At 50.2% G+C, this 12,821-nt stretch overlaps 2 protein-coding genes across 2 annotated transcripts; both read right to left on the bottom strand.

Annotated features, from left to right (window-relative positions):
- Positions 1 to 2,554: 2,554 nt before the first annotated feature.
- Positions 2,555 to 11,988, bottom strand: MIEF1 (mitochondrial elongation factor 1). The gene is made up of 5 exons (XM_013180978.3): positions 11,838 to 11,988; positions 10,624 to 10,772; positions 10,311 to 10,491; positions 7,978 to 8,240; positions 2,555 to 6,887 (listed from the first exon to the last, which is right to left on the bottom strand). Exons 2-5 carry the CDS (start codon positions 10,765 to 10,767, stop codon positions 6,081 to 6,083), a joined length of 1,395 nt encoding a protein of 464 aa, XP_013036432.3. The 5' UTR covers positions 10,768 to 10,772; positions 11,838 to 11,988; the 3' UTR covers positions 2,555 to 6,080.
- Positions 11,964 to 12,405, bottom strand: LOC125183470 (mitochondrial ribosome and complex I assembly factor AltMIEF1). The gene has a single exon (XM_048069841.2). The coding sequence runs from the start codon at positions 12,219 to 12,221 to the stop codon at positions 12,009 to 12,011; it is 213 nt and encodes a 70-aa protein (XP_047925798.2). The 5' UTR covers positions 12,222 to 12,405; the 3' UTR covers positions 11,964 to 12,008.
- Positions 12,406 to 12,821: the final 416 nt, after the last annotated feature.

The following is a 12,821-nucleotide window of genomic DNA, read 5'->3' on the forward strand; positions in this document are numbered from 1 at the left end:
AAACCCCAGAGAACTCGAGCAAGTGACTTTTTCCCATTATTTGTACAGAGAAGGCTTTTCACGGAGAATGTGGATAGATTTTATACATATATATATATATATTCTTCCCCTGAGAAGCTTAGCACTGAGTGTTAATAGACAGATCAAAGAGCTACTTAGCCACTGCAGCCAGGGAAATTGAACCAGGGCAGCAAAATAAAAATCAATCGTGGCTTTTAGTGTGCTAAAAGTGATTTTGTTCAGAACTGACTTCTGCGTGAGTACTTTGTAAAGCTTAAGATGATGAAAAGTTTGAGTTCCATATGCCAAACTCCATCTCCTGCTCTCCTGCTATCTGTAACATGACAAGAATGCTTTCTACATATGGAACGATTTCAGATCTTCCCGTCCTTACCCTTCGGCCTGACTACCCTCTTTAGTCTTACCATTTGCAAGGTTATTCCCCAGGATCACATACTATAAGGATATTATTAGCCTGCTCACCGCCACATTTCTGGCTCAGTGACTTGTGAATAATGCTGTCCTTCTCGGAGTACGCTAATAAAACTTCTACACCATGCAATCCCCAATGGTGTAGAGGGCATAGTTGTTACATGAGAGCTATTTTAAGATGGTTTTGAATCTTTAAAAAATAAAAATATAAAAGGGAAAAAAGAGGAAGGGTGGGGAGGATATTTCTTGAATCCCTCAGATCATAAAACTTGGCCTGACAAGGGTAAAGAAGAAAAAATCCAGATACCTCAAACAGTTCCCCAAGTGTCTAGACTGCAGCAGTCCTCTGAGGGATGGAAGCCAAAGCTAGATTTCACTGGTGGGAGGAAGACTCTCCCTTCTCTTGCTCGCTGCATCTGTGCGTAAAGCTCCAGCATTTCTAGATCCAGTCCCAGACTGAGCGAGCCATGCTGGAGCCATTCAGTCATACCTAGTGTGGGTAGTGGGCCAGCATATTTCATCTGACTTGGAAGAGAAACTCCTCGTTTGGAAGAGGTTCCCCTTTTTTTTTCCATGAAACTAATTCAAAAAAGCAGCAGCTGTTTGAAACTTTTCTGGAGTTTGGAATAATAAAATAAACCCTAGAAAAACCACATAAGTGACTGGGGTGGGGAGAGGGGCTATGGGGAGGACAGTATTCATCACGCAGTTCAACACTTCAGCATGATAATCTCAGAGTTGGGGCACAGTCGCCCTCTCTACCCCCAGCTTAAGATTTGTTACAGAACAGTCAGGCTGGAATTTATTCATTTTTTTTTAAAATGAAGAGATTAAAAAAAGTGAAATGTAAATTTGGCTACATGCATTTCCAGGACAGGACTGTGGTTATATAAAAAAGCGCGCAAAACATTTTGCTTTTTCCGAAATTCACTCTCCTGAACTGTTTGTTCCTTAGGCTAAGAACAAAAGAGAAGCGGAGTCTTTGCAGCCTGGAGAACCATTTATGCTGTTCTTTGCAGCAGCAGCCATTTGCATACATGAAATAATTATCATGACTCCTCTCAATTATTTCTTCTCTACGTTAAACAAACCCCTACCTTTTGATCTTTCCTCGCTCTTCATGCCAGGACAGCTTTTATGCAAAGGTGCAAACTGCTACATACATTAAGCGTGTATTGCAAGCTCCAAGCTTTCCAGGGGCATTAGTGTGAGAGGTGTCATACCTGGCACAGCTTCCACAGAGCTGCTTGTTTTAGCTGTTGCCATAAGCGTCCTTACAATGTGAAATGTGCTCGATCTCACCTGTTTCTAGCACAGAACAGATTAAAGGGGAAAAAAAATAGAGAAGAGGCATCAGGAAAAATAATGTTAGAGATGGAGAGACTCCCTTTCTAACATAATATATTCTCCAAGCTAGTTAAATGTTAATTGCCGAGTCCTCATTAAAATGAGTCTCATGGGTTGTCTTTACTTTAGCAAGTCTTCTGAGAATTAAGGAGCTGGGATCCACCACTTCGTGCTTTTCTTTATGTCGAGCGCTTCCCCCCCTCCTCCCAAGCAGGCACATAAAACTGGGTTTTGCTGCGCAGAGAGCTTCAGCACGCCAGACCGTGGCACACCAGCTTCCTCACCGCCTCGAGGCTGATGCCTGGATAAGACAGGAACCCATTTGGCGGGGGAGAGGATCGGCGTGTAGAAACAAAGGTGCCACGGAGCGAGGGCGGGGGGAGTCTGCGCAGGAAAGTCGGTATCAAAAGATGCACGGAAGCTTGTGAAGTCCAGGGAGCCGCATCAAGCGCGGGTGCCTGTCCGGGCGTGTGAGCTGTCAGGGAAAGGAGGGGAGGCAGAGCACCGTAATTATGCCTCATCTTGTGACTGGTGCGAACGCTGCCAGCAGCGAGCACGCCGCAGAACCAAGCTGGCTGCTTTCTCAAGGCAAGCTGCAGAGCGCTGAGCGCCCCGAGCCGCAAAGGGAAAGCAGTGAATCAACAAAGGGGCACGCCGGGCCCCTGAGCGCCCGTGTGGTGCAGGATTGTGTCAGCAGCAAGGTGCTGCCCCTCCCGTGCACCCAGGGAAAAGCAGAGAGGCACCCCGTTGTTTATAAACACCAGAGACGAGCAGGTTACCGTGGAAAGTCATTTTATTTCAGAATTTCACGCACTCTTGTCACAGACCATGCACTTGAGACTTTCCCCTTTACAGATCCACAGCCTCCAGGCCTGGGAGAGATGGGGCGTCATCTCTTCACACTGCAGGTACCCACATGCTAAGAGCGAGGGCCGTGAGGGCGGCCTGCCAGGAGGCAGAAAGCAGCCTCTTGGTGCCGTAACTGCTTTTGAACACTTGAAAAGAAATCAATCTGAGTCAAAGGATTAGCGGTGGAGCTCGGCAGCGGCAAAAACCCACTGCTGAGCGAGTTGGTCCTCGCCCTGCGGTTACAGGGAACAAGGTGACGGTCTCGTGGAAATCTCGTGTGAGTTAAGTTACACCAGAACACACCACAGCATTCTAGGAGCCCGGGCAGCGAGCACGCAACGCACGCCCTGGGCCTCTTACAATCAATTTGTCTCCGAGCTGCCCTGCCAGGAAGGTGGCCAGGAGCTGCCCTATTCACATTCGTCTTCAGGTCCTCCTGCTCCGTGCTACAGCTTCGACTAGACAGGAACCTACCTCTAAGACAGCCCTCGTGGCTGCATGTCAGCCTGCGTACTGAATTTAACACTGAAAGGTGCCAGTTCCAAAGGCTCCGCAGCGTCCCTTTGTCCACAAGCTGGGTGCAGCGTTAGTGTAAATTTCTTGCATAGCTGCCCTGCTCCTTCCCTGCCTCTGCCGCCCCTTGTGCCTGCCCCTGCTCTGGCAACACTCCTGGTTGCAGTGTCCCTGCGACCCGTGACGTCTTTGGCCTTTGCTGAGACTGCCACAGCAGCGATTGCCCCCTGTGGTGGCTGCCTGTAGGAAGGGAGAGTTCACGTCCCAAGAACAACGGGCTTGTGGCTAGCTCAGAGGGGGGAAAAACCCAAAGGGAAGTAGTGATTCAAGTGAAATGGAGCAAAGTCTACAGAAAAGGCAAAAAGGCAGCTTCAGTCTCCATTTGATACACAAACTGAGCTCAATAGCAGCAAGAAATGGCCATAAAATATTAATTCATTAGGTTGCCAGGAAGAAGGAAAAGCATTCATGTAAAAAAATTCTATAAACAGATATGTATGTGGCAACTGTGCTTAAGCCAGCTCAAGACAGTGGCTTCCTTCTGCTTATTTCTCTCCTTTTTTTTTGTATCTACAGTTTTGATCATTCCAAACCATGCTGCTACTCAACCCTGTATGAAGACCACAGCACTGGAGTCAGCACCAAGTGAGGGGTGAGATCACACTGAGGAAGTGAACCTAAGGGGAACTCCTGACAACCCCGAGATTTTAATATTTTCATTGACCTTCAAGTAATTAGGAGAAAGGGGAATTTCCCCAAGTAGCCCGTGGGCTCCAAGTCTCATCCGTCTGCTTTTAGGGTAGGAAGGCTGACATCAGAAAGGCAGTGGAGGGCAGGGAAAGGAAGAGGGAAAAGAATACGGGAACCAGAGTGAAGAGCAATCAACAACTGACCAACAGTGACTGCTGCAAAACTTACAGAACACAAAATCATACAAACGGAATTCCTGTTAACCTTTTATACACTACAGACTTTATATACACACACACGCACTTTGAAGTATGCATCTGGCAGTCTAGAAAGTACCAGTACGCTAAGGATTAAATAATTTAAAATGTAACGTCGTGTTATCGCTGTATCCGAAATACTATCTGACACGTCGGCTAAAATGGACGGATTGTCTGAGAAAGATGCTCCCACCCTCATCTCACCGGCACTGCCTCTGAAAAGAAAACAACGGCTAAAGACTCCCCTCTGTGGCTCCACTCCTGAAACTCACCTTGAAACTTCCCTGGCAAAGGGGACTGAGTCTTGAGAGGAATGGAAGAGAAAAGGATACTTGCTCCCTCCAAACTTGGCCTCTCTTGGCTAGGGAGGCTGGACAGCAAGAGGAAAAAGCTGCTGAAGCTGGGGAAAAGCAGGGATGTTTCTGTAACAATGGCTGAGATTACCATTTGGGATGCCCACAGCCCCAGCCGGACACCCTCCCTCCCCCTTTTTGAAGGCAGGGGGCCAAGAGGCTGAAAGCAGCATCAAGAGTCCACGTGGCTAGTGCAGGAGATACCAAGAGTACCCCGAAATCCACACCATGGTCCAGCAGCAGGTGAGAGGACAGCCAAGGGAGAACGGCCTGGCAGCAGTGGTGGACAGGAGTGGGCAGAACTGCACGGCCGACAGGCACACACAGACAGAATGGGAAGGTGTCACCAGCTTTCCAGCAGTAATTGCAAACTGGGAACACTGGAGAGTCAGCACATGGGAACGAGGAAGGGGGAAGGCGGCCTCAGTTCTGGGGTGACAGAGGAGGACTGAAACACAGGGAGAGCAGATTGCCAAGCCAGCTCCTCTCTAAATGCCAACTCTGCACACGTATGCTCATACCAGCACACGGAACAGAACCCTTCTGGTGACACCAGTTTAGTCCTATCTTTACCGACTTACAGAACCTGGCTTACACGTGCTCATTACAAAACCGTGTGAGGCACGCAGTCCTGCTTCCACCTCCTATAAACCAGAACAAGCTCCCAGGGAAAAGATGAGAAGTCCCTGTTCTCACGTGCATCTCCCAGCCCTCCCCCGTAAGGAGCCCCTCTTCCTTTAGGCCAGAGACACCTGAGGAGCTGCCCTTTTTCCATTCCCAGGGCCATTCCCACCGGCAACACCCAGCAGATCTGGCTGAGCAGGAATGGCAAGCCCTGCTCCTTTGGCTTCCTCGCACAGCCAGACCACAAAAGCTTCTCCCTCCCCTGCGACAGCATCAGTGAGAAGTGCCTGCACTGGAGGTTGTCGCAGCAGACCAGACAAGCCTCCTGCACCCTCCTGCACAAAGGATGAGAAGGTTTTGTAGGGGCAGGAGCCACAGGCATTCCCCTCTTCCAAGGGCTACAGCACTAAATACTGTCAGTGTAATCATTATTTCAATCAGAAACACAACACGCAGCCCTAACTAGAACATCTCATTCAGTCTGCCCTGCATGACTGGGTCGAAGTGACCAAAAAACAAAAGAAAAAGAGGAGGAAAAGTGAGACAGCGTGGTAAAGCAGAGAAAAAGAAACGTGAGGACAAAATCAGGCTGGAGGAAAGGAAACCTCAGTGCAATTCTGCTAAAGTTGTCACTGGATTCACCAGCCCACTTCCACCGTCTTCAGACCAGAATGGACTCGCTGCAGTAAGCACACTACAGGAGAAAGAAGTGCATAGTTATTTGTGTTTGGTTTTTTTTTGTTTTTGTAGATGCTTGAGCATCAGCAGAATTTATGCAAAGATCTCAGAGCTGCAGTTTTAGCCTCTTTTCCCTAGTCAATGGATACCAGTTGGGGCAGAGATGGTGGAAATGGACTGGTAGCACCAAGAAATCCAGCGGGAGCACCAACTCCACAGCAGGAAATAATAATGAACCAAAAGGAGACAGAGAGAGAGAAGTGGAGGAGACATGTTTCGCAGTAATCCAAGTCCACCTTGGCTAAACCCTAGCAATGTTTCCCCAGGTAAGGCCCCGTTACGTCTGCAGCAAGACCTCTGGCTCTGAGAGGGAGCTGTAGAGGGTGTAGCCCAATTCATCCACTTCTTCCGGGGTGAGCTCCGAAAACAAGTTCACCTTGGGGTTCAGGGCGCTGGGGAGGACGCCCGCCTCCAAGTAGCGGATCAGCCCCTTCAGCGCCTGCAAGAAGCGATCGGCCAGCACGTCCTGGGACCAGTCGGACTCCTCCTGGGCCAGGTGCAGGATGACGTTGGTGAGCTGGCTGGCGGTGAGGTGACCCAGGGCTGGGTTCGACTTGCAGACCGCTTTGAAGATCTTCAGGCACAAGCAACGGCAGCCAGAATCGCACTGGTCCAGGGCCCGGAGGCGAGCTGTTTCTGCTGGCCGCAGGCTCAGTCGCCACAGATTGTCATTCTGGGCCAGCCGATGGGGTTTGGCCACGAGGACGATGTCACCCAGCGTCAGGGATGGCAGGAAGTCAATAAAAAGATGCCGTTCGGGATCGTACTGGACTTCCAGCGTCAAATCTGACGGGGGAGCTGCCGGACGGATCACGTAATCCAAGAGAGTCCCGATTGCTGGCCAGTTGATAGAGCCAGCTACAACTTTCTCAAAAGTCTCTGCTACAGCTTTGGGGGAAAGGTAACCTCCCACCACACAGCGGTCCCAGTAGCTGCTCCCACGGGGAAAGTACTCCAGGTTTTCCCGACGCACCAAGTAGAAGCCAGGAATGTTCATGATAGTGTCCTCCCCGGGGATGCACGACCATAGGTTCTGCTCCAGCATGAGAGGGACAATGAGCTGGATGTGGTCGGCTGTCACTACCTTTCACAAAAGAGAAAAGTTGGTAAGAACAAGCCTTCTCTCGCTGCACTCAGCTTTATTCACCACCTTTTAAACAGCCTTCTGTTCAAAGGAACTTGGAGTATGGATTCAGCTGTCTCACTCTCCTCTCTGCATGGGATTCACAGCCACCCGTTGCCAAAAGGCATTTTTGGAGGACTGTTTCCCATCAGCAGCGGGATAACGCCAAGGCATAACACAAGCTAATGCTTATAGTGCTATTTTGAGATCTAAAGATTATTTAAAAATACTTCAGGACCTGACATGGACTGCACACAGAAGAATCATTTTGCCTCTTATCACTCTAAGTTATGAGATGGAGCTGGCCCAGGACACAGCAGCACCGTGTGATAATTTAAAACTGGAGGCAGAGTATGAGGTTTCCAGACAAGCTTAAGTTGCCACGGTTTAATTATCCCATGCTACAACCAGGTACTGCCCTCACCTGGTCTGCCACGCTGTTCAGAAAAAGGTCATTAAAGATCTCTTTTCACTAACGTGATTAAGACCCCAGATCCCAGTTTCACTTGACGCTCCACACTCCATTCCAGAGCTCTGACTCAAAGCAAAAAAGCGTGCCTCTGAATCACTCACTATAGCCATGGGCATCTTTCCATCAGGGAGATATGCAGCAGGGACTGCTGTCCAATCCAGGTCTGTCATGCATTAAAAAAAGAGTAGGGAAGACCTACATGAATACACAGGAGTTCTAAGGGAGTGTCACGTATTTGGAAGGAGACAGAAGGGACAGGCAGAAAACAGGTAGAAAAGTGGTAAGAGAAACACGGGTAAAGGAAGAGAAGAAGGAGAAGAAAAGAAGGGCGAAGATAACCCGGAGAAACGAAACAGCAAAAAGCAAATGCTTGGCAGACAAATCCAGAGCAGCCTGGTCAGGTCTGTTCAAACAGCATTGCAGAAATCAAGGCCTGGCTCCGCGGTGGGAAACGCCACACCGAGAGCCTTATTACAGAGGAATGCCGTGCTGAGGCAGCACCGCCGGCAGGGACGCCCGAAATGCCCCCGCCTCGTCAGCCTGCTGAATAACGCCCCGTCACGAGGCCCCAGGAATTACCTGCAGGTCGTCATACAGGCTGCCACTGAGGTACATGTCACGCAGCGGCATGTCCGGCAGCTTGGCACGGAGGAAGCTGCGCAGCTCGGCACAGATGTCCACGGCTGCTTGCTTGGCCCGGGCCTGCTCGTCTGCTGGGATAGCTACCTTCCTCCGGTAATAGGCGAAGAGCTTTTCTTGCAGAGACAGACGAAGGCGGGATTTTTTCAGCTCCACTTGACTCCTCTTGGCAGATGGCTTGGGCTTTGTGGGTCGGAAAAAGTCTGCAAGACAGAAGGAAAACTTGGATTGTCCGCAGTGTTTCACCGCGATCTGCAAAAAAAAAAAAAAAAAATGTCTACAGCGCAGAAGCGCAGCCTCCGAGATCTCAAAAAGCTTTCAGCAGACATTTTGCAAGCTTTACGCAATTATCAGTCAAAGGGGGGACGTTGAAAATCGTTGAAAAAAGCTACTATGAGAATCAAGTGGGATGAAAACAAGTTATTAGATTTGGAATTTAGCCAGAATGAGACTAACGCTCACATTGTGTACAATGAAGTAATGTTAATGGCTATGTGGGCAGTTCCTCACTTCGATTTCATCAAGAATTCATCTGCTTTTAACACGATGCCAGACCAGTAGACCAGTAAAACACCCCTGAACAACCATCCCTACCTCATTAAGTTTTGCACAGTATGATGCATTTTTACAAATTACCAACAAAACCCAGTTCTAAGCAGGGTAAGAGACCTGAGTAGATCACGCCATCTGGAAATAAAATAGTTGTCAGGACCTTAATCACCACGTATCAGGATGGCAAGATGATGGATCTTGGGGCCAACAAGGCTCAGGCAATCATAGCCCTAATGAAAACCTTCCTCAAACCTTAACTGAACAAGCAGCAGAGAGCACATTTATGCGTATAACAGCAATACAGTGCTTTATGCTGCTGTTTGCATTATTAAGCTAACCTGCAGTATCCCCAATGCCCTCTTTTTCAGGCTGCTTTCCTACAGAAACGAGCCAGGGCTCCCCATCTATCCTTCAAGCTTCTCTTAACATGGACCTAGAATTTCAGAAGTTATTCACAAGAATTAAGGAAGAATTACAGATCTATGGGATCCTAAGTCTTCAGAAGGCCTGTGGAACTTGGTGGGTGTGGGAGACACCCCCAGAGCAGCGGCGCTGTTAAGGCAGCCAGCTGTCGCGCATTTGTTCGGCAACAGGCACGCGGCCACCACGCAGCACGTGCAGAATGCCTGACTGAGCAGCACACGGATCCGTCTCACCCAGACGCCGCAGCTGCTGCCTCTCGTCCCACTGGGGTCTTTTGGACAGATTTCACGCTTCGTGTGTAAAGGAAACAGCCAAGAAAACTATAAGGAACCAGACTTTATTGCCTGTTCATGAAACAACTTATTTTCCTATCTTGAATTTTAATTTATTTTTAAGCCAAGAACGTGAGGCAGTATTATCAAGGTTTTATGCCTCAATCCTCATCTTTGGGGAGTCCAATGAAATGATCGAGACCCCCTTTAATACAGCTGTCTAGTCATTTAATGTTTCCTCAGCAGAATATCCATCACCATCCTGAAGCTGCCTTTCTTGCAGAGAATCTGGAAGTCAAGTCAAAGCTTGACTGTCATTTTGCGGCTTCAAACACAGAGTCTAAGAAGGTCCCTGATCTTTGTTTTAATTCTCCAAGTGTAAATCTCCCAAAATGACCATGACTTAGAATATAAAACCATTAAGAAAAAAAAAAAAAACACAAACTCATACAAAAAACACCGATGGACTCTAAATTACTTATTATCACACTCCGAAAGACAACCGCAAGTCCTTCTCTTTAGCTTGATGAACACTTGGTGAGCAGTACTGCTTGATTAGCAGTCCTAAAAAGGCAAAGTGTTACAAGAATTATTAGGAAAATGATAGAAATAAAATAGGCAATACTGTAATAAATTACTAGTTATTCACCATTTGAATACTCCCCTCTTTAAAAAGAAGCAAACACACTGGAACGGTCCAAAGAAAAGCAACAAAGAGCTTCAAGGAATGGCTTTTTACGAGGAAAGATTGCACAGATAAGTATTCAGCTTGAAGAAGAAAAGTCTGAGGGACAGTAAAATTTAAATCCATGAAGTCATGGAGAAATGAGGAGTGCCAACAGATGACTGTTATTCACTAGTTCCCAGACTGACTTCTAATAGTTGAAGCTATCGATAGACTGTCTTAAAAGAAAAACATGAAAATACTGAGTTAGACATTAAATTCTCTTCTCCTATGTTCTTTAGGATGAATAACGGGGTTTACGGGATGATTCTGCAAGGCGGGAGTGCCACACTGCTCCATACCTGCGTCAGCGGCCGAAGGATCGGTGGGAAGGGTCTGCAGGGAGCGGCTGAGGTTGGCCTTCATGTCCTGGGTCAGTAAGCGCGAGGAGGACCCCAGCCAGTTGGGCTCTTCCCAGCTCCTCTTCCCTGACTGGCTCAAGCGGGTGGGGCTGCTGGGAGCACTGATCGCCCGGTCGTACATCTAAAGCGACACCACCAGGCACAATTTCAGCTGCTAAGGGCCCGACGCTTGCGTTTCACCCCCATCTAGTGCCAACACCCCGTGCGTTTTGGTTTCCCTCTCCTCCTTCCCAGCACCCCCCTGCACGCTCACCCGTTTGACGGCCAGCGTGGCAATGCCCAGCATCGCCGCTCCACCCACGCCCAGCACGAGCCGGGCGTTGGACAGCACGAAGTCGATGGCCGTGCCGATGCCATTGTCGTCCTTCTTGCCTTTGCGCTGCCCAGCGCCTGCCATCTCACCTGGAAGACATCAAACAAACAGGTCAGAACAGGGCGACCCAAAAAAAACCCATGTTCGTTAGTCTTAGGGTCTTTGTACGGAGCCAGAGGAAGCGACCCCTAACCCTGCATCTCCTCCAGCCATTATCTGCCCCCCAGAGCCGAGTATTCCCAGACACGCCACAACAGCGGCGCTGACCAGGCTCTGCAAGGGCAGCGTTTCACTGCTTCCAGCTCTGTTTATGACCCGAAGGGAAACAACCCAAATTTGATGTGGCCGCTAATCATTTAAGCGGATTTAATTATGCAATCACCTAAAGCTTTTTTAAGAAAGTAACATTTACTTCAGTAACGCTTTGCAACGAAATCCCGTATATTTTGTCAAACTCTACAACCACTTACATCTTTTCCTTTCAATTGGCGCTTCTCAGCCAAAGCACGGCCTTTTTATGTCTGTTTATTTTCTCATTCTCTACCCTATGCTTTAACTTTGCTCACAGACATTGCAACATAGGGACTGTCAAGTGCTCGTCTCTGACAAACCGGGATCCTCCCAAGAGATCGTTTTTGGACAAAGGCTGCTCCCAGATATTTTAAAGCCACCCAAGAATCAGCATTAGGGACCACAGTGCACCACAACGGGAACAACTTCCTCACTTCCACCTGACGTTTATCCCTGCCCTCAAGCCTGGCGGGGTTGATTTCCATGCAAGTTATGCATAACACGAACATTAACGTCTCCTTACGTACGCACGTTGGTTTCCTTCAGTTCCTATTTAACCTCTGACCTTGATTTTTAAATCCAGAGAGTTTCCGCGGTCGTCTACACGTGTAAAACACGCTTTCCTAGGTAGATATTCACTGAAATTGAGTGAAGATGCCAAAAAACTCTTCCAGCGTGACTCCAGATATAAACCACCTTTGTATTTGTCTAAAACCAGGCTACAGTATCAAAGAGATTGTTCCTGTCTCAACGGGCAAGGAGTACGATCATTCTTCACCCCAAGGCATAAAACTAGACGCTTGCACAAAGTTAAGTGTATTATCAATATAAAAACCAGGGCTAGAGGTGCATAAGCGGCCTACCTGTGACCTAAAGCATTTGTACGGGGCACAGGAGTCCGGGTGGGACTGCGGAGGCACCGTCGGGGCTTCTTCAGGACGGCGGCGGGCAGGAAGCATTAACAGGCCGGGCACAATTTGGGAATTAGAGGGCGTGGGGGGGGGGTGAGGGGGCAGGAGGAGCCTCCGGAAGGCCTAGAGCAGCCCCCCCAGCCCGCTCCGCAGGAAAGCCTGCCCCTTCTCCAGCTGCCGCTCCCTGTCCTCCGGCCGCTGCAGCCCGCGCTGGCGGCGGAACTCGCTGCGGACGGCGGCCCGGTAGAAGTCGCGGTCGGTGTAGCGCAGCGCCCGGCCCCGGCGCAGCAGAGCCCGGTACAGGCTGAGGACGGCCTCCCGCGACCACGCTGCCATGGGGAGCCGCGGGGGGAACCTGCGGGGGGCCGCGGGGGACGGGGCTCGGGGGCCAGGCTCCTCCCGGCGGGGGGAGGCCTCAGCGCAGGACCGACCCTCGGCAGGGCCCCGCCGCCTCCCTCCCGCCGCCGCCCCGGGGGTCCCCCGGCAACATGGCGGCCCCGCTTCCGGGGGCGGGCGCCATAGAGTGGCGGGGCCGCGCGGGGAAGGAGCGGCCCCGAAGGGGGGGGCGGCGCGGAGCTGCCGCCCCCTGGCGGCCCGGAGCCGGCGGACGGCGAGCGGGAAGGGCCACGCCGCGCCCAGCCAGCGCCGCCTGCTGGCGGGGAGGAGCACACGCACGCAGCCCACCGCCACCGCCCCCCGTCAGGGGATCCCAGTTTGGGCTGGGAGCGCTTTTTGCAGAATAAACTATCGAACTCGCGCTCTGTGGCTTTATTGTCATGAAACACCCGCGCGTGGTGTGGGAATGTTAATTCCTAAGGGCAGCAGGAGGGGAGCAGCACCTGGCAGGCTCCTGGGGAGGTGGAGGGAGAGTCCCCAAACAAGGACCACTGTCTGGGTGCAAATCCCCCTTTTCCAGAGGCAAATCCCCCTTTTCTA

Source organism: Anser cygnoides, chromosome 1 (assembly GCF_040182565.1).
Source record: "Anser cygnoides isolate HZ-2024a breed goose chromosome 1, Taihu_goose_T2T_genome, whole genome shotgun sequence".
Taxonomy (NCBI): domain Eukaryota; kingdom Metazoa; phylum Chordata; class Aves; order Anseriformes; family Anatidae; genus Anser; species Anser cygnoides.

Coding starts and splice junctions, on each gene's coding strand:
- MIEF1 (XM_013180978.3), bottom strand. CDS start 10,767: ATGGCAGGCGCTGGGCAGCGCAAAGGCAAGAAGGACGACAATGGCATC. Junction 8,241..10,310: donor TCCTTCGGCCGCTGACGCAG/GTATGGAGCAGT, acceptor TCTGTCTTGCAG/ACTTTTTCCGACCCACAAAG. Junction 6,888..7,977: donor GCCTGTATGACGACCTGCAG/GTAATTCCTGGG, acceptor CTTTTGTGAAAG/GTAGTGACAGCCGACCACAT.
- LOC125183470 (XM_048069841.2), bottom strand. CDS start 12,221: ATGGCAGCGTGGTCGCGGGAGGCCGTCCTCAGCCTGTACCGGGCTCTG.